This window comes from Acanthisitta chloris, unplaced genomic scaffold (genome assembly GCF_000695815.1).
Source record: "Acanthisitta chloris isolate BGI_N310 unplaced genomic scaffold, ASM69581v1 scaffold13398, whole genome shotgun sequence".
Lineage (NCBI taxonomy): Eukaryota > Metazoa > Chordata > Aves > Passeriformes > Acanthisittidae > Acanthisitta > Acanthisitta chloris.
Window position 1 is genome coordinate 12,634 of NW_008686549.1, and position 22,662 is coordinate 35,295.

The following is a 22,662-nucleotide window of genomic DNA, read 5'->3' on the forward strand; positions in this document are numbered from 1 at the left end:
GGTGCTCCCACTGGGTGTGTCAAAAGCCACCAAGTGTGAAGGCACTGGAAAAACAGTCAGACTCATGTAGTCGAGGAAGCTTAGGGAGGGGATGGGCCTATTTTAGGAGCAGAGGGTCCTTTCAGCTGAAGGATGAGTTACCTGACTGCAGACAAGAGGTAGATTCTCTGTTTTGAAGAAGCTGTGAGATGGCAGGAGGATCCCCTAAAGGTGTAACTAGAGGTGTGGTAATAGTGAAGTTGATTGTGTGCTCTTGCAGGTTAGTACCTGGGCTATGGGATCTTATGCCTGTAACAGAATAGCAGAGACAGCAGGGAAAGCAAAGTGGCACTGACTGCAGCATCATGATGCTAAATGATGTTGAACATATATGTCTAAAGCAGTTTGAGGACCAAATGCAGAAGCTGAATGTTCAGGTTTGGGAAAGCTCCAGCAGAAGTGCAGGTGACAGCAATTAAGAACACCACCTCCAAAAGTGCTGGTGTTGCATACACAATGGTCCTTCACACAGAGAGGAGACTAACCCCTCTAAAGCTTGACTCTTCGTGTAAGGGTTAGATTGGGAGTGAGGACTCATGTGAGGGAGCTCTGTTATCTAGCTGTGTACATTGTGATGACTTTTGTAAACACTAAAGGAATTGCAATGATCATTATGGCATTGAGATCACCTATAAAAGTAAAGACAGAATTACTTATCACCAGCTCTTTATTTTAGTAGTATTTCACAGTAAAGAAATGACATATAAACCCCACTTTTTAATCAAAGTTTAATCTAGTGTAATGCTTTACACTTTTTTTCTCAACAGGCTTTACAGGAATGATTAAATCAGTGTGCTATTTCAGTATTTTTGAAGGAAAACTTTGAAATACTGTTCTATTTCCAATTCAGAAAAAGCAATTACATACACCATAGAGAAATCCTTGATAGCTCTCCCACACAGCATAGGAAATAATGTCATGCTTATGTAATTGCACAGCAACTTGATACAGTCTTGAGTGACTTTTGGGGAGACATTGACCCAGTGGCTCAAGTGTATCTTCAGGATAACACCAGTGTTTTAATGGATGCAGTTTTAAATCTACCATGCTATTAAACACAAAGGGCAAATTTATGCTTGGCATATCTCCCTTGGCAATGTTGGCACTAAACCAGGGAGTAATTGTCCCTATTGCATTTAGCAACATGTTTCAGATTTATAAGCCATGGAGCCATTAAAATATGACTCCATCAATTAGGAAGTAATTGTGGTATGTCTTTCTAGTGCCGAGGGATTAACACAATTTAATCTCAGTGTGGTTAACGAAGGCAGTTACTTGCTTTTAATATGAGTTAAATCTGTAAAACATAATGGCTTCATGGAGAACAGGATCAGTCCCATGGCACATGCCCAAAAATTGGGCTGTTGACTTCACTGAGTTCAATGGGAACCTTGAACTGAAGGGCAACATGATTGAGCTCCCAGGGCCTGCTCCTGTAGGTGGTCTTTGCTTGAAATTCACATAGGAGTTTCCTATCTTTAAAAAACATCATGAAAGAGAATATTAAACTGTATCCAGCTTTGGTTCTCTCTGTGTTGATGCCAGCAGTTGCTTCGGGCAAATTCATAAAGCAGAGGCAGAAAGAAACTGAAACATAATGGTTGAGTATTTGTCAGTATTTGCTGTCACCAGTGATTATTATTAGAAAATCCAACTTGGCATACTAGATATTAGACAAAAGACAGCAATGGAGTCCTTAAGAAATTCTGGTTATTAATTCATCTGCAGAATATGTAGCTAATATAAACTGATGATGTCATGAAGACTTTCCTGGATTTTGCCACTGAATTTGGAAGTATTTGAAGAATTACAGGAAAAGCAAAGACTTACTAGTATCCAGTGTCCCTCAGTTTGGGGAACACTTTAGTCCTGCTTAGACTCTGACACTGGATGCCACGGTACACTCTACCAAAGTCTTGTCTTTCTGGTGTAGAAAACACTAAGTTTTAAGGCAAGCAAAACACATTTATAAGAAAAGGTAAAGCATATTGGTACATTGTGATTTCTCTTGGCAGAACCTCCTTTAGTGCATAGGAAGGATCCTGTAGCCTTGTTTGCCTGTCTCACTGTAGAGGGTTAGAAAGAGGAACAGAAGGGTTAAAGCTGATGGTGAGAAAAGGCAGCAGGAGGGATGCTGTGGCCTCCCTGGGGCCTCAGGGTGGGAGGGGAGAGGAAGTGAGTTCTGCTGTGGCTGGGAGTTCTGCATTTTCTTTTGTTGGTAGCAAGCCTGTGATCTGTTGAAGGCCCACTGAAGGTACTGTTGGCTTCATTTAACACCATATCCCCAGGATCTGCAAAAGGCGAAAGAATCATGTTGTTTGCTTTGTGTGTGTCATGCCTCACAGCCTGTGAGCCCTGTGGTGCCAGCCCTGGCCCCACAGTTTGGTGGCTGTGCAGGACTGTGCTGTCTCCCTGATACTGCCATCCACCCTGCATGCAGCTCACTTGGTAGGGTGAGATCTGCTCCCCGGGTAAGAGCTTGGGATCTCACAGGCTGACCATGGAAGGTTTCCTGTGCACCTTTCCTTCAGGGAATTATACCTGTGATCTGGGGCTTTGCCACCTGGTCTGGGAGTTCCCACCCAAGATTCAGCAAGGCTGAGGGGTGGCAGGGTGAGGTAACCACCATGTGATGAGCAGCCAGTGCAGGCTCTAGCTAGGGCTTTTTGCATGTAAGGTTGAAAGTCCTTTGTCTGTCAGCCCTAGCAGTAACATCCCTTAGTGCCTCTGTCTTTTCTTCACCCCTTTAAACAGCCTCTCTGACCAGCACATCTGTTTCCCCATGCCCACCCAAACTGGGTTCATCTCAGCAGCTGGCACTCCCTTCTGCCATCCTCTCCATTGCCAGCTGTGCTTCTCTTGTACCATTGTCCTAGCCATTCCCTTCATGGCCCATCACCTAAACCTCTCTCTTCTGGTGCCTTCTTCCCTCTCCCAAACCTCTGCCCTCACTTCACCTTTTCAGCAGTTAAAGGCTGCTGAGAAACAAGAAATGCTGTCAGGGCTGTACTCGTATATTTTGTTCCGTGCTGTTGGGTGCAATATGGATGTAGAGGCCACTGGCAGGGAAGGTCTAGCCAGTGCAGGAGGGTCCACAAAGATGTTGGCTTGATGCTGTGGGAACTGGAAATCTTGTTTTAGGTAAATGGCTTGCACTTGTCTGTTGTCTCTGTTGCCAAACACAAGGATGTCTAGAACGAGCACCTTTTTTCAGTTCTTTTCTAGCTTTGGCAGTGGCAGAAGCCTGAAGTTCAGCATAATAGACAATTCATAATATTATTTATTCCTAGAGGTGGGCATCACTGTCTCCATTTAATGAAGGATTTAACCAAACCAATTCCTTCCTCTTTCCTTCCTTTCTGCCTGCTTAGGCTTCTCTGAGAAAAGGCAAAAGCAAACCTGTTAGGTGGATGCTTCAGTAGAGAAACTTGGCTCTGATGGAATTGTGTAAAAACACAATTTATTTATTCAGCTTTGAATGAAAGACTTTATATATTGCCCATCTCCTTCTGCAGTTCAGAGTGATAATCTAATCTTGGATGTTGCCTCTCCTGTAAAGTCCCTAAATACAGTTGTGCAAAATAATGTAACTGAAGTAAAACTAGAAGCCCCAAAGGTGGAAAGTTGTGCTACGAAACTACCTCAAAGTTCTTGCTAACATATTTACTGATGACAATGTCTGATAATTCAATACAGTCTGTCCCTAAAATGAATTAACTGTGTATCAACTGTTCTGCAATGTGCACTGGATTAGATTTCCTCTCGTTCTGTTTGTTCCAGGGCTGTCAGAATGAGTGCACGGCCGGAGGGTGTTCAGGAGAAACAGCAAAGGATACGACAGAATCTTTCAAGGTATGCTGTTTGTTAAGAGATGAGTGTCTGAAGCATTTCAGTGGCATTTCGGCCAGTATCCGTAACATGGAAATGACTGTTGTGCAGGTGTTCATAGCTACTGACATGCTTGAATGTCATAATTCTGTAAATAATTCTGGAAGTTGCATTTGCTGAGTGTGTTTTCAATGTAGAAATGAAGAGTGTTACAAGAAGAACTTGTATTTATTACAGTTTCAGTTCCAGCTAAAAGGTTAGTAGTCATTAACATTAAAATGGTATAGGTGACTTTAATTTTAACTCTTACCTACTTCCAGAGCAATAGAAATAAAGAGTGAGTCCCCCCATTAAGGTCTCTTTCCAAACAACATCTCCGTGGCACTCTGTTATTTGTTAAACTTTGGCATTCTGAATGGTGTTCATAAGAAGGTTTTTCCATCTGGTCCCGAAGTTGCAGAGCTAAGGATCTCGGAAGGACTCCAAAGCACTCTGCAGCTCTGGCACATGATCAGCACTCCACAAGCAAACAGGGCTATGATAATAAGGAATGCTGAGCATCTGCCAGAAACTCACATGAAATTGCATCCCTCTCTTTTTATTTAAATCTTATGCTTAGAACTGAGCTCAGTTAAGATATCATTCTCTTCCTCTGCTTCTTTCCTGAATGCAGTGCTAGTAACTAAGCTCATTTTAAACACTGTATGGACACAGATGACAACTTTCAATGTTCTTTTGGAAATGTAAAGCCCATCAGCATGTGCTCCTTTGAATTCTACTTTTTGTCCTCACTCCCTTTTTTCTTGCCTTTTATACTTCTTTTGCCGTTATTCTATGCCACACATCTGTAATTCTTTTTCTCCCCCTCTCCCTGCTTTGCAATCTTTCAAAAGCCTCATCTGTATTTTGCAGACATATAAAATTAGTACCCAGAAGAAGTGACTTCACATGTGCTTTCTCAGCAGTTCCCTCCTTTTATTTCTGGCTGTTGTCAGTAGTGCATGAGATGAAATTATCATGATACACTTTGTCATATTCTTCCTGGTTTTTTTGGGCAGTGTCACTGCTGCGCAATCTCCTGAACTATGCTAAACTAGTTACTTCCCTTTTTAGTTGCCAGGCTTTAACCAGATATGGAAAATAAGTGCTGCAATAATTATGTTGGACTCCTTGATATGGTTTATTCTGATGCTGGTCTCATTGAAAACAGCAATGAATTCTTGAGCATGGCTGCAGAATTTCTCCATGTAGCAACATGCCATTTAATTTCTATTTCCTCATTCTCAGCCCTTCCCAGTTCTTCTCTTCCTCATTTCTTTGCATTGTGTCTCCCTGGCAGTTCTGCCCTAGGAGGAAGATTTAGGATGACTTTTCAGCCAGACGGTCTGATTTGGAAAATGTTGACAAACTCAGGCATGCAGCCAGTTTTGAAACCCCAGCAATTCACAAGTATGGAGTGCAGGGCTGTTTTGTGAATTCACTTTCAATAAATAGACAGGATAAATCTCAGCAGAGTCATTCAGTAGAGTGTGCTGGTGTATTTAAGAATAAGAACTGCTTTACAGAGAGGAGACTCTGTGTAACCACTCTGAACTGTTTCCCTCACTCATTAAAGCAGTCCAGAAAGAAGAGTGACAACACACTCTGACAGTGCTTGGGTCATAGGTGAACTGGGCATGAACTAAAGCAGACTTAAGGCAGATTTAATTATACTAACAGTCAAGCAGGTGCCCTACAAAAGCTTCAAACATTGGGTGGCACAAAGCTGGATTAAATCCAGGTTCCTTTCCATTGATACTTGTATGTCAGCCAGAATAGCAAATCATTGTAGTGGAGAGGCTGTGTGAGGGGAAAAATATATTAGCAGGTGGGACAGATGGTCATAAAGGGAATAATGCTTAAAAAAAAGCAGCTGGCTCAGGCTGAAGTCTAATTTATAAGTCCATTCCTGCCTTATGGCTCTGTTTCTGAAGACTAGCTGCAGTTACCAGAAAGGGGTAGAGATTTCTAGAAAATATTGTGCTATGGGAGGTATGTGTATAGAAGTTAAGGTGGGAACATAGGTATTGGTTGTAGTTTCATGCATTATAGTAATTATTTCCAGTCTCTTTTACTTCATCCTCAAATTAAGAAGAAAAACTTTATAAATGACAGAAAAACCAGCACCAGAAAATGGCAAGTAAAATAGCCTGGATTCATTCTAGGGAACTTCACAAACATTTATATGGAAGACACTTACAGTTACAATTTCAGAAACTATAGCTAATAATATTTCAAAGGAATGACGTTGACCCATGGGGCTGACTGTGCTGAAGAAAGCTGCAATTTTGTGCCAGTAGTCTAAGCAGTCCAAGATTGTGGGAATGCAGAAAACAGGGTATGGTTTTGGTTAAAGCTTACATAAAACATATTGTTTACAGTGGATCATGCCCAATGTTTGAATGCCAGATTAGCCCTCTGAAGACATTTCTTTTTAGAATGCAGTGCTGCCCTTTTTAGGTGGGCTGAGCTGCTTTGAACTGTGCTGCAATTTGTGCCTGACTTGGAAAGGTGGACTTGGAGAGTCCCTGAACACTGGAGGGGAAGGAATGAATGTTACCTCCAGTTTCTAGCAGGCAGTGAGCCCCTTGCCAACTGATTGCTGTTTTCCATTCTCATGGACTTCTCTTAAGGCATTGGCTCAGAATGGCCCTTTGGTTAATTTTAACTGCTGCTGAACTGCCTTAATTTCACTCACTTCTGCAGTTAGAATTCCCATCATGACAGGTCTGTGATACTCAATGTGTGGTGTTTACAGTTGACACATGCCCAGTGACCTTGGAACAGCTAAGAAACATTGAAGGAAATAGTGACTATGCTGGAGTTTCCTGTATTATAGAAAGTGTCAGAGCTCCAGGATTTATCTGCCCAGCTCCTTTCACAAGAGTGATCTTTCTCCTTGCCCCAGCTGCACATATTTGCATATTTGTTCATTTAAATATCTGACTGATTTGTGACCAAAACCTATTGTCAGCATTGGATCTCTACGAGGGGAATGTGAAGCCAGTAATGGAAAGTGCAATCATGCTCTGTACTGCTGAGTGGTGTTTGGAAAGTCGAGTCAAAAAATGCACATATGTGGTTTTGCTCTTACACATGTCAGTAATAACCATGAAATAGCACACTGTCATGTCTAAGGCACTTAATTTTTATGATTAAAAATCTGGTAATGTCTTTAATGCCTTCATTCTGCTTATTGTACTGTCAGGAGACAGGATGAATGTTGTTGGACTTTGTGTGTATTAGTTCTGACTTTGAGTTCATAAATCTTGGTCTTATGAAACTAAAGCCATCTATGACTGCAGTTTCTTTCCCTCATGTTATCAATCCATATCCAGATAGACTAGATTATTTTTCCATAACCTTTTGTCATGGAGTACATTTTTCTCTTTGAGACTGATACAAGGAGCACTTTAAGAAGGTCTTACCCACTCCTATTAAGTTACTCTGTGTTTCAGTGATCTGAAGTTATTGGAAGATTAGTTTGCCATCTTATTGGTGACAAGTTCAGTTCTTTTGTTTTAATTTTTAATGGCCTATTAAATGTTTCCAGAGAATACTGGCTAGTCTGCTACACCAAAGCAGAACAAAGTAGCTGTAGTTTCCAAGTGGATCTGGATTGATTTGCTAACATGAAGATCTGTGGTGGAATGAAGAATGTTTAAGTGGAGCTTCTGTATCTGAATGGCTCCTCAGGCTACTCTAAGTAACTCTGAGTGCTCCCTCATGTTTTTTTGCAGACAGATCCAACCTTCCCAGGCTCTGAGCCAGTGGGATGTGAGCCCATGGCACACTGGATGCTATATAGGCAGGTTAGTGTAGTGCTGTGCTCAAACTGATAATCCCTGTTGGGCTCTTGGACTTGTGAGACAGAGTACAGTGCTATGCTAGTAAGTCTGCATGACTTCCAGTTTGAAGCTAGCTCATGTCTAGCCGTGTGAGATGCTGGATATACCGAATTTTCTAGCTGTCACTGTGCTAGGTGTTGTACAAATTAGAGCCCAAAGATTATTTCCACTCCATAGGTATAACCTACAAATAAACCCCAACCAGAATCTCTGACAGTTTTTCCACAGAATCTAAACTGTAGTGTATTTTACACCAGAAGAAACTGAAAACTTATTTCTAATGTAGGCATTTGTGGTCCAAATTGAGGGATTGCCAATGAAGGTTTTACATTACTGTGATTCATAAACATATTTATACTAACAAAACCCTAGTGGGTCTATTGTGCTAGGTATAGTGGGATATAAGATTCCTTACTCTGGGCTTTGAGAGAGGGGCCAATTAATTTTGATGTAATAGACAATTTTAAGCTCTATTTTATATGTGAAAATGTTGCTGACAGTGACAAAGAAAAAACAATTCTCCAACCCTTTTTTTTTAAAGATTTTTTCTTGCTTTCCCTCCAATGCTTAGACTGAAAATATATAACATGCAGAACAGTCTAATTTTTGAAACATCTCTTAAAAATCTGAGCTAATTGACTCAGATTGACTCACATTGGCACATTAGTGTGACGTGGTGAAAATTTCACTCCTTGAAGAGTTTAGGAAGTAAATTGCACTTTTCTTGTGTCTTCATTTTATATGAGCAGTAGGTAAAGTTTCTGACATGCTCAGAACATGGATCAAGGAAACACTGTAGTGTTTTTAGAATGAGGGAATACACGCATTATAGTTACCACATTGTGTACAAGGCTAACAAATACAAAGCAGTTGACATGGTTTGTATGTTTTTAATCTCTTCCTCCCCAGCTTGTCCTCATTTGTCATTTTCTACTGACATTGATAAATTATTTACCTGGCAAAGCATGTGGGCACTTAGTGAGGCTTTTTGTCATGTTGCAGCTGTTGATTCTTCTGTGGTTTGGGGGTTAGGAGGGGATGTTAGGAGAATGCCCTGAAATGCCATTTTAAATTCTATATTAAACCTCATTTTTAACTTTGTTCAAGCAGCAGATTTCTTTAATGTGAAGTTATATAAGGAAAAGTTTGTTATAGAAATTTACCAATATCTTGTTGCTGTGATGAGCAGTAGTTCCCAAAAACAGGTATATGGAAAATCATCTCTTACATAAACTGCTTTGAAGCAGGAAAAGAAGGATGACCAGTTGGAGGTCTGTATATATGTGTTTGTGTATAACATTACACCATAAGGCATCTCAAATATTTTGTGTATAGGAACCTTAGGCCATTTAGTCCATTCTCCCATGGAAATGGGACCCTAAGCAGCACCAGCCCAGGTCAGTTGTGGCTTTGTCTGGTGAACACAGGGCTGGGCTACTCTCTTAAAGAAAAGGATTTTTTCTCTGATGTCCAATCTGATCCTCCTAAGCTAAAGTGTCAGTTACCATTTGGTAGGTCATCTCTGTATCATTTCCATGGAAGTACATAGCTGTAGCCACCATTAGATCAAGATGCCAAGCTAGAGGCCAGTTCTGTGGTTGTCATAACAGTAGGGCACTGCTTTAGAAAAGGTCATTCTGATTTTATTTTGTTTGTATCGACTCCAGCTTTTTATCAACAGCAATAACATTACTTGTTTTTTGTCATATGTGACAAAAAGATTGGCAATTAATAATATTATTAGATCATGATACCTTCACACCACCTGATTATGCCTCCTAGCAGGTATGTACATGCTGCAGAGTTATTTCAGGTGATTTGCAATCAAATCCACTCTCTCATCTTCACCTGCTCAGGGGGAAACCAGCTGCAGCACAGAGCAGGCTGAGTGCTGTGTGGTTTCTGTGGTATTCTGTATCCACACAGGCATGGCACAAACTCTTTTGAATATGACTATTACAGCTGGGCCAGACTGACTTACATTTCTACTGCTTTTGTTTCAGTTGTTAGGAAAGAATTTAAGATCTGTAGCAGCTCTCTTCAGCTTTAGCTTGATGGCAAGTGGTTCTGTGTTTCTCTTCAAGTGGGTAATGTTCTTCAAATAGTTGCAAGATTTCAGCAAATAGATTTTCTAAGCTGTAGTAGAGGAACTGATTGTCCCATTATCTGAAGCTGAAGGATTTGCAAATAAAGCTAATTGTCTTCAACAAATAACAGGAGCTTTTAGCCAAGATAAAAGGAAATAGCTAGAAAAAACAGCCAGTGGACAGTGTGGCTGAGTTGATTTATAGCACAGAGGGAGTGATAATTTATCTTCCTTTTAAGTAGCAGTTTAAGCTGTAGTTGGTGTCTGTAAAAGCACAGAAACTGTACTAGAATTTTGGAGATTCCATTAAGTTTGGGTCATTTTCTGGATTTATTTTTCCCAAGATGAAGAATTGCTTTTAAAATGCAAAGCTTAGCACCAGCAAATGATTCCCAAAGGAAACTTATAAACTTACTGACTCCAAAACTTATAAAATCTATAGTGCCCCTACCTGTTACCAAGATTTCTGAAATTTTGATGTCACTGATATCAAGTCCCCAGTTTTGATATTAAATGGTTTTTTTGCTGAGCACACATGAATAGGAACTGCAATTTAAGAAGAGAATTTAGTCTTCTTTTTTTATAGGATTCTCTTGGCTTTGTTTGCTTCTGCCTCTGTATCCTAACTCTTCATGAACTAACAGCCTGGAGAGCTGGAAGAGGTTTATGTTAATCCTGTGTTTAGACCCTGTTTCTGAGAAAGTACTGAATGGAATGAAATGGCAAAATGTGGCAGATCAAACACTGAATTTAATGTCAATTTGTAAATTTGTCTTCTGTCTACCAGTGTGAAAGGGAGATGGGGTAAGAGAAAAAGGCAGGTGTGGTTAGCAGAATGAAATTATTTCTGTAACCTCTGTGTAGGAGACTGTAAGATAAAAAGCATTTTATATTTCCAAAAGTTTTTGAAATTCCTTGTGAAATGCTAACTACTGAATGCCTGCATTCCATGGATCCACTTCCCTGCATGTCTGCAAGCTTATTAAAACCAGGGTAAGAAGATTTAATTGCAACTGCTCAGGACTTGGACATGTGAGATTATGGTTCTATTCTTGGCTATTCCACATAACACGTTTGTAACTGCCCAGGCTACTTAGGGGAAATATTTCAGCTTGCTTGTCTGAACCTTAGGTTTGGAATTCATTTCTTCCTTCAACATGGCTACTTCTTTTAGAGAGACTTAGATGTAAATATCTCATTTTTTGTTGCATGTGAAATAGAAATGATGTTTCCTGAATCAGGAGACAGGAGTGTCTTAAATCTTGGTGACCAAATTTATGAGGCTTGTTTTCATCCAGTGTTAGTTGAACATCTCAAAGACTGTGCTGCTGTGCAAAGATGTGCTGTGGGTGAAATGTCAGAGATCCAGTTTTCTGTCACAGGCCACTGTGAGTCCTCAGCTTGTGTTAGGCTCAAACCTTCTCCCAGGCAAACTCTTTCTAAAAATGGAACATGATGTTTATGCTACAATGCAGAAATACAGTGGTTGTGAGGCAAGGAGAGCACAGAAGCAGGAATTGCATTAACCAAGCTGTCAGATCTTCTGAGAAGAAGCAGTATGTACCAATAGTGAATCATATGAATAAGTTAATTAGTTAATATGTTCCATTAGTGAAGAATGATCCTAGTTTTGTTTTTATGGAAATGTTTGCATACAAGTCTATGAGAGGACTTTCTGCTATTACAGACTTGTAGTCTGTGTTTCCCTATATGGATTGCTTCTTTCTAATCTAAAGCTCAGGTATATCTACATTGCAAAAATGAAGTGCAGTTGCATGGCCAGAGAGGATTTTTGGATAGCTGACTCAACCAGCAGTAACAGTGAGGCACAGCAGAGTGTTTTTCAGACCAGTGCAATGGCTGCATTAAAGTCTGCTCACACTTTGTGGTCACCCCACTTAGTTAACTGCAGTAGCTGTCAGCAAACAAAAATGGTTTCTAGGACAAAAATGCAATAATGTGTCTAATTTTTGTTCCTATGTTCAATAGTCTTGTCAGAACTTAGGTGTTTTGTATTTTATAGAGGTAATCATATTTTAAATGCTTTATTTTTTTTTGATAGATGAGATACTAGATGACTGGTTTTCATAGAATAATGAAAATACCATTAACTGGAGTAGAGGAGATATACCACTTTAAAATCAAATAGATGCTTTCCTTAAGAATTCCTTTATATCAGATAGAAGGTTTCCTTAGGATCTGTAGGAACCTCATTCCTGCATCTTTCTTAACTTTAAAAACATATGCCTTCTGGAACTTGTCAGGGGAGAACAGACTAATGAGTAAGGGAGGAAAAAACCCACAATTATTAATCCCTGTAATTTTCCTGAAGTGGGAATATAAAGTGAGGCTATAAAGATTCAGGTAGTTTTGCTTCCCTTACAATCCAAATTCCTGCAAAGCTGGAGGAAAGGTTCTTGACCAACTTAAATGGGCTTTGGATCCAATCAGGGGGAGGTTGTGCAGGCAGCATGTCAGCAACATAGGGAAAACATTTAAATTTAGGTAGTGCTATTTAAATAAATAATATTATGCACTATCCATGTGCTTGAGTGGTTTGTAGGGCAAAATAGGTTTCTTCACTGCTTCCTCTATAGTCTAGCCTGACTGTAGCTTTCCAACATATTTATTTCCCTTCTGAGGTGTTTTGGGAGCTTCAGACTCTATTTTCAGCTGTGCTGCTGCCCTAGGTGCCCTTTTCATTCTCTAAGGCAAGAAGTTTATTTCGATTCCAACCACTTATCTGTTGTCTTGTCAGAGCAGGTTTACTTCCCTGCCTCCTGCCCCAGATCAAACATTCCTGCATCAGAGTTGGAGCAGCTGTCAGACCAGGGGAAAGGTTAAAGAAGCAGGAGTATGTTGTGCTGCCCTTCTTCCCTTCCCATTGCTTACAGAGTGTAGCAGAATTTCATTCCTTGGTTTGACAAATATTTTGTAAGTATCTGTTATGAATAGTTTAGGTTAGATGCCTTGCAAAGGATGGACTAGACAAGGTCCTTCCAGCCATATTTTCTGTTCTTTCCAAGATTGACTCATACTGATGCAGAGCCTTGACTCTCTTTTGCTTTGTCATTTGTTCTGTGGTTTATCACCAAGTGCACAGTCAACTTGATGCAATGATTCCAGGCCTCAGTCCAATTACATGTGCTAACATATTCTCAGACAAAGTCCAGGGAAGCTTTATGTTGAAAGATTTCTGGATATTCTCCCTGGGGTTGCAGAAGATACTTTTAATATTTTGTATCTAATTTTTTTTATAGCAGGAAAATTAGTGCTTTATTCCTGCTCAAGTCTTACATCTTGGCACACTTTCCATTCTCAAGCCTCAGGCTCTGCTGTAAATTTAAAATAGTATTGATGGTAGAGGGATTATAGGATAGCTTACATTTACATTACTCTTATACTTACAAGTGTGTAATAGATTTCTAAGAATTTATTTGACTATCTTACTCTGTTTTGAGTTGATAAAACTTTTATTGTGCTCATTATTTCTACTATAGAATTTATTATTGTGATCAGAGCCATACAGGGTTTAGCCTTGTACAGAAACCATGGCCTGTGCCCCAGAAAACAGAGTTTTTTCCAGAGAAGGTGATGGGAAAAGGAGCAAACCCACAGTCCCTGGTTTACTTAAGGCCTGTAGGACATAAGTCTCCTCTTTCTTTGACTGTAAATGCTGCTGTTGTGTGGCTAGTGATTAGTGAACATAGAGGTAGTAAGCCTGACAAACTAGACAAAAATAACACCTGCTACAAGAGGCTGCAGTTGGTTTCATCTACTAGAGCAGTATTCAGCATTTCTATTTTGAAGACAACGTCTGGGAATAGGCGATTGCTTGTTTTTTTCCCGGTGGAGGAGGAAAATACCAGTTGCCCAAACACCTCACATAACCTTTTCCAACTTTCTATTTGCATAGCCTGCAATGCTGCTGTCTGCTCTGATGGGAGAGGTGGTGTGTTGCCCCTGATTCCTCTCAGCCTGTTTTTGTGCAGTAGTAGCTATTGAGCATAATCCATGATATCTGGCTGCAGAAAGAAGCCCCATGTGGTGGGAGGCTCTGGTGGAAAAGGACCTGGGAGTACTGGCCAACAGGCTGAACATGAGCCAGCAGTGTGCCTGGGTGACCAAGAGGCCCAATGGCCATCCAGGGTCAATGGGATCCTTGCTTGGATCAGCAATAGTGTGGCCAACAGGACCAGGGCAGGGACTGTCCCCCTGTACTGGGAACTGGTGAGGCTGTGCCTCAAATCATGGCTTGAGCTTTTGGCCCCTCACTTCAGAAAAGACATTGAGGTGCTGGAGCATGTCCAGAGAAGGGCAACAGAGCTGGGGAAGGGTCTGAAGCAAAGTTCCCTGTCACTGACTCTCTTTGGCACTGCAAACCTTTTCTCCTCAGCCTGTCATATAGAAGGAACCTCAGGTTCAAGAGGCCAGGTAGAAGGTGCTGTGGGGTGAATGTAGCTGCTCCATCAGAAGGAATTGTTTCCTGGGATAGAGAGAGATGTGTGTGCTGGGAAGGGCCCAAAAGCAATGATGAGGGTGTCACAGCCATAAGGACTGAAAGGCAGGAAAGTATCCTCATCCCTGGAGCCCTCCTGAAAACTGGTCTGTTTAGTCCTAACTCATTCTCTCCAACTCCTCCCAGATATATTTTGTTACCTTTCTCCTTTATACCATAAAGGGATTACTAATTCCTCATGTTCTTTGTAATCTGTCTCCTCCAAATTTGCTCCACTGCTGCAACCACATTTTTGCTGTTCAGAAGTGCAAGGGCAAAACAAGTTACTTGATTTTGCCTATGCTTCTGTGTTTGCTATTGCATCAGAAGCTCCTGATCTTTCCTAGGATATGCTTACAAACTCAGCATAAGTAATAAAAATGATTTTTGCTTTGTGATCTTGATGGCAGTCAGAGACGTTACTTATTTCACCAGAATAGTTAGTCAGTCTCACTGAGTTAAGGTTTGGAGGATCTCTGCTGAAACTTGCTGCTGTGGTTAGGTAAGCTATTTTACAGCTCAGGCTGCCAGCTCTGGTTTCACTCCAGTAAGTGATAGAAATGCTTGGCCCAGCACAGTGTTTAGAAAAGTTTGGGTATGTCAAATGAGCTACACCTGTTACAGCTGCACAAACTACTGCTTATGGCTTAGTACTTTCAGTGCACAGCCAAGGATCATTGGGGAAGGTATTGACAAAACTTGGTGGGAAGAGTAGGACAAAATATGCCTGTGCCATCTGTGTCTATCCAAGACAGCTGTCTAGGGTAAGAAAGGTAGGAATGCAGTAATGAGAGAACAGCTCTGGCCAGGGGCTGCTGTCAGCTCCAAATCCACTTAAGGCTGTTGCAAAATCTGGGTAGAACAAGCATTAAACCGACAGCTTGGCTAGAGGCACCAGGATGTCTTGTTACACTTCGGTTAGAATTGACACTGACCACTACATCACTTTTAATTTGACCCAGCTCATCATTGAAAATATCTGTTTTGATCAAATGATGAATTTTAGTTTCAGGAGGTCACATTATATCTTCTTTACTTGGGTAAAGCTGCACTCTGGAAGAAGTTGCACTGGAATCAGCAGGCATTTTTTATATGAGAGCCTTTCAAAAAAGAATGTGTCTGTCTGGGCCAGTGGCTGTTTGCAGGTATAGTGCTGCTATATAAGCACTGAAAATCAGCAGTATCCAACTGGTTCTCCACTACTCCGTTTTGCCTACTATAGGCAGGACAATCAGATTCTTCCTATTTCTTACCAGAGTGCCCTGGGCTGGGAAATACGCACATATATCTTATGTTCTGCTTTGAACACCCATCTGTGAACACACATCCTGTTCTGCTGCCCCATGGAGAGCTTGCAGACCTGGAACTAAGTCTTTGTCCTTTTAGTTTAGGGAGCAGGGGCCAAATAGCTGCACTCAATAGACCATGTACCACATCCGTTTCTGTTTTTATCTCCCTCATCCTTTTTGTTCTGCTTTTGCTGGTTTTCCTTCCAGTTCAGTGGTTTATTAAGCAGTGTCAGAAGGTGCTTGAGAGCATGTTTATAAACAAAGCAGGCAAAACACACACCTAGTTGAAAATTTCCCTCTGTGTTGGCAGTACAAACAGTGGAGATGTGGATGGATGCTAATTCCAATCCCTAATGCATCCTTAACATGCTGCTTTCGGGGCTGGGGGGAATGTTGGCAAAGGAAAGAAAGAAATTGCACTTTATAAAGGTTATAGGGGATATCAAGGTAGTGCTGCAATTATTTTTTAATGAGTGACATTAACACAATAGGCATTGATACCTAACCACTACCCCTGGTCCTAGTCACCTGGCCTTGCTCTGCCCCAATTTTTGTGTGCCCTTCTGAGTGTTTGATTTCACCCCTGCTGGTGCTGATTGAGCAAGCGAACCCAAAAGGGTCCATAGGCCAAGTGAGATGTTGGATAGAGTGTCCTACTACTCAGAGACCTAGAAGAGGTTGAGGGTGCTAGCAGTACTTTGCACACACCACACTGTGGGAGAGTATTCCAAGGATGGTTCTCCAGGCCCTTGTCCTCACATGTCACCCACCATGGAAAAGAAAGATTGAAAGTACTGCAGCACTTTATGGTGTCTTGACATATAAAGCATTTGGATTCTGAAGGATTCACGTGCTTTTTCACATTGTTAACTTGCACTGCTCACTGCTTGGTAAAAAGGGAGAGAAAAAGACAATGGAATGAATAAGGGGAAAGAGCCTTAAGAAAGGAGCTTCAGAAAGTAATGGCCAAAAAAAAAAAAAAAAAAAAAGAAGTGTTAAATGCAGCTCCTGAGAACTTAACAGGATTATAAAGATGAAAGAAATTGCCTTTTTGCCTGTTGAATGATTCTTGCACTACTGGTCTGTGCAGTCTAGCCCATATTTTAGGTCTTAGGCAGAGTGTTCCTGCTGTTGTTTGAAGGAATTGTTATGGGTCAAGTGCTCCACCTGACACTGTTGATTCAGGTGTTGGCAGAATGGCTGAATGAAAGCAGATTTCCCTAACTGCTGAAGGAGGTGGGAAACAGCAGGTGGGTTCCTTGTTCAGTGGACAGCTCCAGGAGCTCTGTGTTCTGGAAACTATTTGCTGCTTTTCTGGTTAAGCATCGTAGCTACCAACCTCTCTGGGCTTTCTGCCTTTGAGTGACTCAACCTGAAATCCAGTCCAGTGATTTCTGTTTGTGACTGCAGAGAGTCCCCAGTCCTTGGGACTGAGAACCAAGCAGTGTGGGCTACTGCTGTGAGCTGTAGGCACTGTAGTGCCCATCACACTGGGTACTTGCAGGAGAGTGAGCACTTGGCCCACTTCTTATCTCTGAGGAGCCAACATAGGAGTGACTTTGGATCTGGAACCCCCTTTGTATTAACCATTAGATCATAACAATGTGCTTGTATTTGATCAATTAAATTATAATTCACATGATGGAGAGATCTCACATGTGCTTGTGGGTCTGTGAGAAGAGCCAGGTTAAAATCCTTCCTCATCCTTAAATAAAAGCTATGATAGTCCCAATAAGTTTAGCAAACAATTTTGAAGTTCTGCCTTTCAACTAGTTATGCTACCATCACTGAAGAAGTGGCAAACTGAGGCATAAAAGCAGAAATCAGCACACTGATGGGGATTCTAGGGGATGAGACTCCATGTGATAATTCTGGTCCCCAGGCCAGTTTATTGTAAAGGTCATTATCTTAATGTAAATGACCTGAAATGAGGCAGAGGTCTGGACTCCAGGGAGAGCTGTTGATATCACTGGAAGAAAGAGTTCTTCACAAGTTGTGGTTCTGTGCAGAGGTAAAACCCAGGCTATAACTGTGTTCTGCATACTCAGTTAAGCCCTATTGACAACCTGCCCCTGCATAAGTGTTTTCTTGAGCTGAGTCTTGCATTGTGGATAATTGCAAACACTCCTCTGTGGCTTTCATTTTGATCCATGTTCTTCTGTGATACCATTTTTTTTTCAAGTTGCTGGGTAAAATTAATTTTTACTTTCAGAACATCATTAAGTAGTGCTTTTCCCATTGGAGCACTCACTGTCAGAACAATAAAGGGAAGAGTAAAGAGCAATTGTTGTTTCATCAGATTATGTATTAGTTCAACCAGGCTAATGCAATGTAAGATGTAGACAAGCCCTATAATTGGTAACAGTTCAAAACAAGCTTTTAGCTCTTCATGTGCTCCAGCTCTAAGTTAATTTCACATCTAAGCCATTATTAAAAAAAAAAAACAACCCAACAAAACAACCCCAAAGCCTAAACCAAAACAACCAATCAATAAAAATCAGGCCTTTGTTCATTAAGGCATATTGAAAATTAAGTTGTTTACAGAGACAGGTCTGCATGTGTTCCTTTTCAAAAGCTTGGAGATAATTTCATCTCCTTCTGCAAAATGTGTGCTGGGTTTGAGACGTCCAAGTGATACCTCTTGCAGAACCACCTTTTTGGTGCACTTGCAAATCATTTGATCAATAGTCTGAGATATCTGCGTCCCATATGCACCCAACATACAGGAGTAAGATTTCACTTAGGGGTCTGTAATAAGGGTAATGCCTTCTGAGTCATGTTAGAAAGGCAGATGGAGCTTTGAATATCAATATTTGATATTTTGTGCCTCTGACCAGCACAGTTTAAATGCTCAGATGGCATAGAAAGAGAATGTAGACTGTGGATCAAGACTCTGCCCACTTCGTAGCTCTCTAGTTGTTTCCCCCCTAATTGTGTGTAAAGAGGAGTGACATGCCAGAGATCCTGCTTTCCTTCTTTCCCTGCTTTTCTTTAGGATGATTCACACCATAGGAGCTATTATAAAGAAAATTAACTCTGTCCCAGCCAAAACCAGTACAGGACCCTGTGGTGCATGTCTGCAGCTAGGGATGGCTTGTAAGAGAAAGTCTCTACAGCCCCTCATGCAGGCAAACACTTAGCCTTCTTTGCTAATGGGATCTTTCTAGGAAAATAAGAACGTGAATGAAAAAGTTATTGTGACAGAAGTAATCTGCTGACTGCTGGCTCTGAATTCTCACACTGGTTTTACGTATTAAAGGAAAATTGGCGTAACATCTACTTAGTTGTGAGGGGGATTAATTTCTGATGATCCTCTTATGTTCTGAGGTACAGCAATTGGGTGTTTCTGGAACTTGTACAGATGTGTTCACCTAAAGGTCCAAGAAATTTTCAGTGCTAATTTAATGGTTTTACACCTTGTACTTCAACTTAACAGTGCTTCAAAATATGCTAACTACCTCTTGTATAACAGCACTGTGCACATGTGTGCATGCACAGTATAAATACTTTGCCAGCTACTTAGAGGTTAGCTGCCTTTAATCATTATGTCATTAAATGTCTCCACAGATTAAATATTAAAGTTTGTCCATGTTCACTGGTGCAGAATCATTTTTAAATCAGACTGACTTAATTATTTGGATACACTTCATTTTTGTCTTCATGTTCCTTCAGGCTTCAGACTTGATTATCACCCCAGCTACGACGTTCAAGGAAAAACCAGACCCCAGTGGTTTGGTATTTGGAACTGTGTTCACTGATAATATGCTGACAATTGAATGGTCCTTGGCTTCAGGATGGGAGAGACCCTATATCAAGCCACTTGAGAACCTGTCATTGCATCCAGCCTCCTCGTCCCTGCATTATGCTATAGAAGTGAGTAGTGAACTGATTTGGAAACCACTGTTTTGTTTCATTAGCTCTTGAAGCCACAGCTTTGTAATACAAGGACTATTACTGCCTTAAGTTTATCAGCGTTGAGTTACATTTTGTTCTGTTAACTGATGTCCTTCCAGAAGAATTGGATTATTTACCACAGGGTTATGTTTATGTTAGTATAACTCAGAAGCAACACAGGCCTGTGGATTCCAACTCGCATACCATTCTGGCCTGGTGAAGGTGAGTCCTTCTTGTGTGGTGACAAGCTCATTTGAGCAAGCTTTCTAGTTCACTGACAGTCCATCTGTCCAATTACTGTCTCTGAAGTAACTTGATGAAGTGCTGGAGATTCCAAGAGTAGCTTTAATTTGTGGACTGAACATGCACTTTGTGAAAGTTTTGTTAAGCTGGTTTAGAGGTTGATAGCTTGGATTTCAGGACAGACTAGACAGATGTTTGTGGAACTCCAAACAAGCCCAGAGAGCTCAGAACTAGATCTGATGCATTCAGCATATGCAAGTGTGTTTAAGCAGAGAATATTCAGCAAGGAACTTTGGAAAGTGAAATGTTAAGTCGGAAACCAGCGTGGTTAACAGTTTCCGTGCTTAGCTGCTTGCTGTCTGAAGCTGCCTTTTGTGTCTCCAGAGCAGCTTGGGCTGTACTCACACCCAGCAGGACACATACCCTGAAATGGAAGCCCATTTCTCCCACTTCTGGGTGGGTGGGAGTGTCTCCACTGAAGTGTGTGGAGTTGCTTGTGCTTCTTTCATTATTTCTGATCTTTTTTCTTTTCATTATTTTATTTTAACCACTGGTAAAAGGGAAGGATCAAGCTTTTCCCTGCTTGTCCCTGAGCCTTCACCACTTTTTGTGTGTGTTGATTTTCCCCATCTAGTCACCAAGCCTCCAAAAGTCCTGTGTAAATTACAACAGGCCCCTGTGACTAAGGCTGCAGCTCTTGATCTGCCCAAGAAGTAAGAAACCACGCTGGAGTCCCAAATCTATGTTTCACTCTCAGTCACATATTGCTTTAGTGCTTGGCCTCTGGCCCAGTCTGAAATCATTGCTAATATGAATATGCTCTTATTTTTTTTCTTCCATTTTTTTTATTCTTTTACCCTTATTGCATCACGTTTCCTCTAGCCAAGAGGACAGACAGAGGAGAGTCTGGTGTCATTGCTGTGGCTCAATGAATACACAGTGGGTATAATACAAATGATGAATTTGGCATTCCCTCCCCTTTCTCCTTGCCCTCCATGATGCAGTGTGATAATCTGGATCTGCTGAACTCCAGATCCAGCTCCTGTGATGTACAGATGTCAGATAATACTGTTTTCACACCACTGTAGCAACCAACCATCAAGCAACCACAGCAGTTGCATTCATTAAAGCTGAGCATTTCTGGAACACATTACTGTCTCCCTTTTTAATGAGTAATAGGTTTCACTGAGCTCTGGAAGGTTAAAAGTGTTTCTTTTGGAGAAAAAGATTAAACAGCTTGAGAAGGCTTTGTGTTTCAGTAATGATGTGATTCTTACTTCTCTCAAACCATTGATCAAGTCTTAGTAGTAACATTCCTTCCTCTTCCCTCTCATTAAAAGTTCTGTGGATGTGTTTGGTAGAAGGGTGGGGGGAAAAGTGTTCTGTGGTAAGAAAGTAGCACTACAAAAATGTGATATTAGTTAGTAACTGGCCCAATAAAAATCATATCGAGGTATCAACTATATCACCAGCTGTGCCATCTTTTATTTAAAGATAAATTTTTGTTGTTGTAGCTACAGTGTCTCTCCTAGGAACACTTTCTGTTTCAAAACTATGTGCACGCTTTTAATAATATTGGCATTGCCATAGGAATAAGGTAAATTTTGAAGGCAAAAATTCTGGGTTCTGATTCTGCTTCTGCTACATAGTTGGCATTGCAACCTGAGGAAAATTGTGGGGATTCCTGCAACCCAGTTACAAGCCAATTAAAATTTGTCATGTGGAAGGACCTAGCTCTGCCAGGGGACTGCACAAAAACTTTCTAAACTTTGCATTTCACTCATCCTTATTGAAAAATATTATAGAATTTAATAGCAATGAAACCTGGTGGATTCTAATTAAAATTACTTGTACACAAGTACAGGGTTCTTTTTTCCAAATAAAAAAAGCTGCATATGTAGACCTCCAACCACACAGGATGTATTTCCAGCTACTTTTTGTGGAACAGTCATAGGAGGAGAAGCCTGAGGAGACTCACAGCAGTGATGCAGTTAAATTCATAGACCTTATACTGAAATCTAATGTACAAAGCAATACTTTAGAAAATAAATTCTAAGAATCTGAACTTTTGTCTATAAGCTTAAGTGAGCCTTTAATACTTAAATAAAACTTGTACATTTGTATATATTAGTTTGAGCTTATGTAATATGTGTGTTTTCTGTCTGTAAGTATAACTAGAAATTATCAATCTGTAACTAAAAATAACTGGATATTTTGCGGGCATATGTTTTTTGCTGTGGTTAGGAGATGCTGTAGGGCATTCTGCTGGGAGGGCACTGATGGTTGTAGGGGTTTTTGGCAGACTGTTTGTCAACATCCGTCATCTGGATTCTGCAATTTGATGGGATAATTATGTCTAATTGAAGTTTTCTGTAAAGTATATAGAGAAAACACTTTCATGCATTCTTCCTCTAGTGTAAGGCTGATTCCTCTGTGTCTCATGCAGGCTGAACCCCCTTCCACAGCACAGGGATATGTGGGGGAAATAAGTGACCAAGATCTTGCTACAACTACAGCAAGAACTTTAACAGAATTCTCTTAATTACCTTATTCCATGCTTTCTACCAAAATGTGTTTTGACAGAGCCCTAAAAAATGTAAACATATATATAATTAAAATCTATAGAACTTTTATGTAAAGGGGAATACTGTTTTGGCTTAGTCTTAGTTATCAGTCAGGATGTGAGGAGATAGTTACGTCAAACACATGCTACAAATTTTAATTGCTGTAACCAAATTATGAAATGATAAAATAAAGGCTATCACTAAGTTCCCCAACACAGAAAGACATATCTGAAGTATAGACAGGTTGTCTTCCTAATGAAAACTCTGTAATCCTACCTCACCTCAGTGTATTGCCAGGATTCACTAGTTAGCATTTATGCTTTGAGTACTGTGA

General features: G+C 40.7%; 1 protein-coding gene across 1 annotated transcript in view; it reads left to right on the forward strand.

The window, feature by feature from the left end:
- The first annotated feature begins 1,384 nt into the window (after window positions 1–1,384).
- Window positions 1,385–22,662, forward strand: part of BCAT1 (branched chain amino-acid transaminase 1, cytosolic) — a 36,866-nt gene continuing 15,588 nt past the window's right edge. Inside the window, exons 1-3 of the mRNA XM_009080206.1 lie at window positions 1,385–1,474; window positions 3,820–3,891; window positions 19,300–19,500. Of these exons, the coding sequence (XP_009078454.1) occupies window positions 1,385–1,474; window positions 3,820–3,891; window positions 19,300–19,500 (363 nt within the window). The remainder of the gene's footprint in view (window positions 1,475–3,819; window positions 3,892–19,299; window positions 19,501–22,662) is intronic.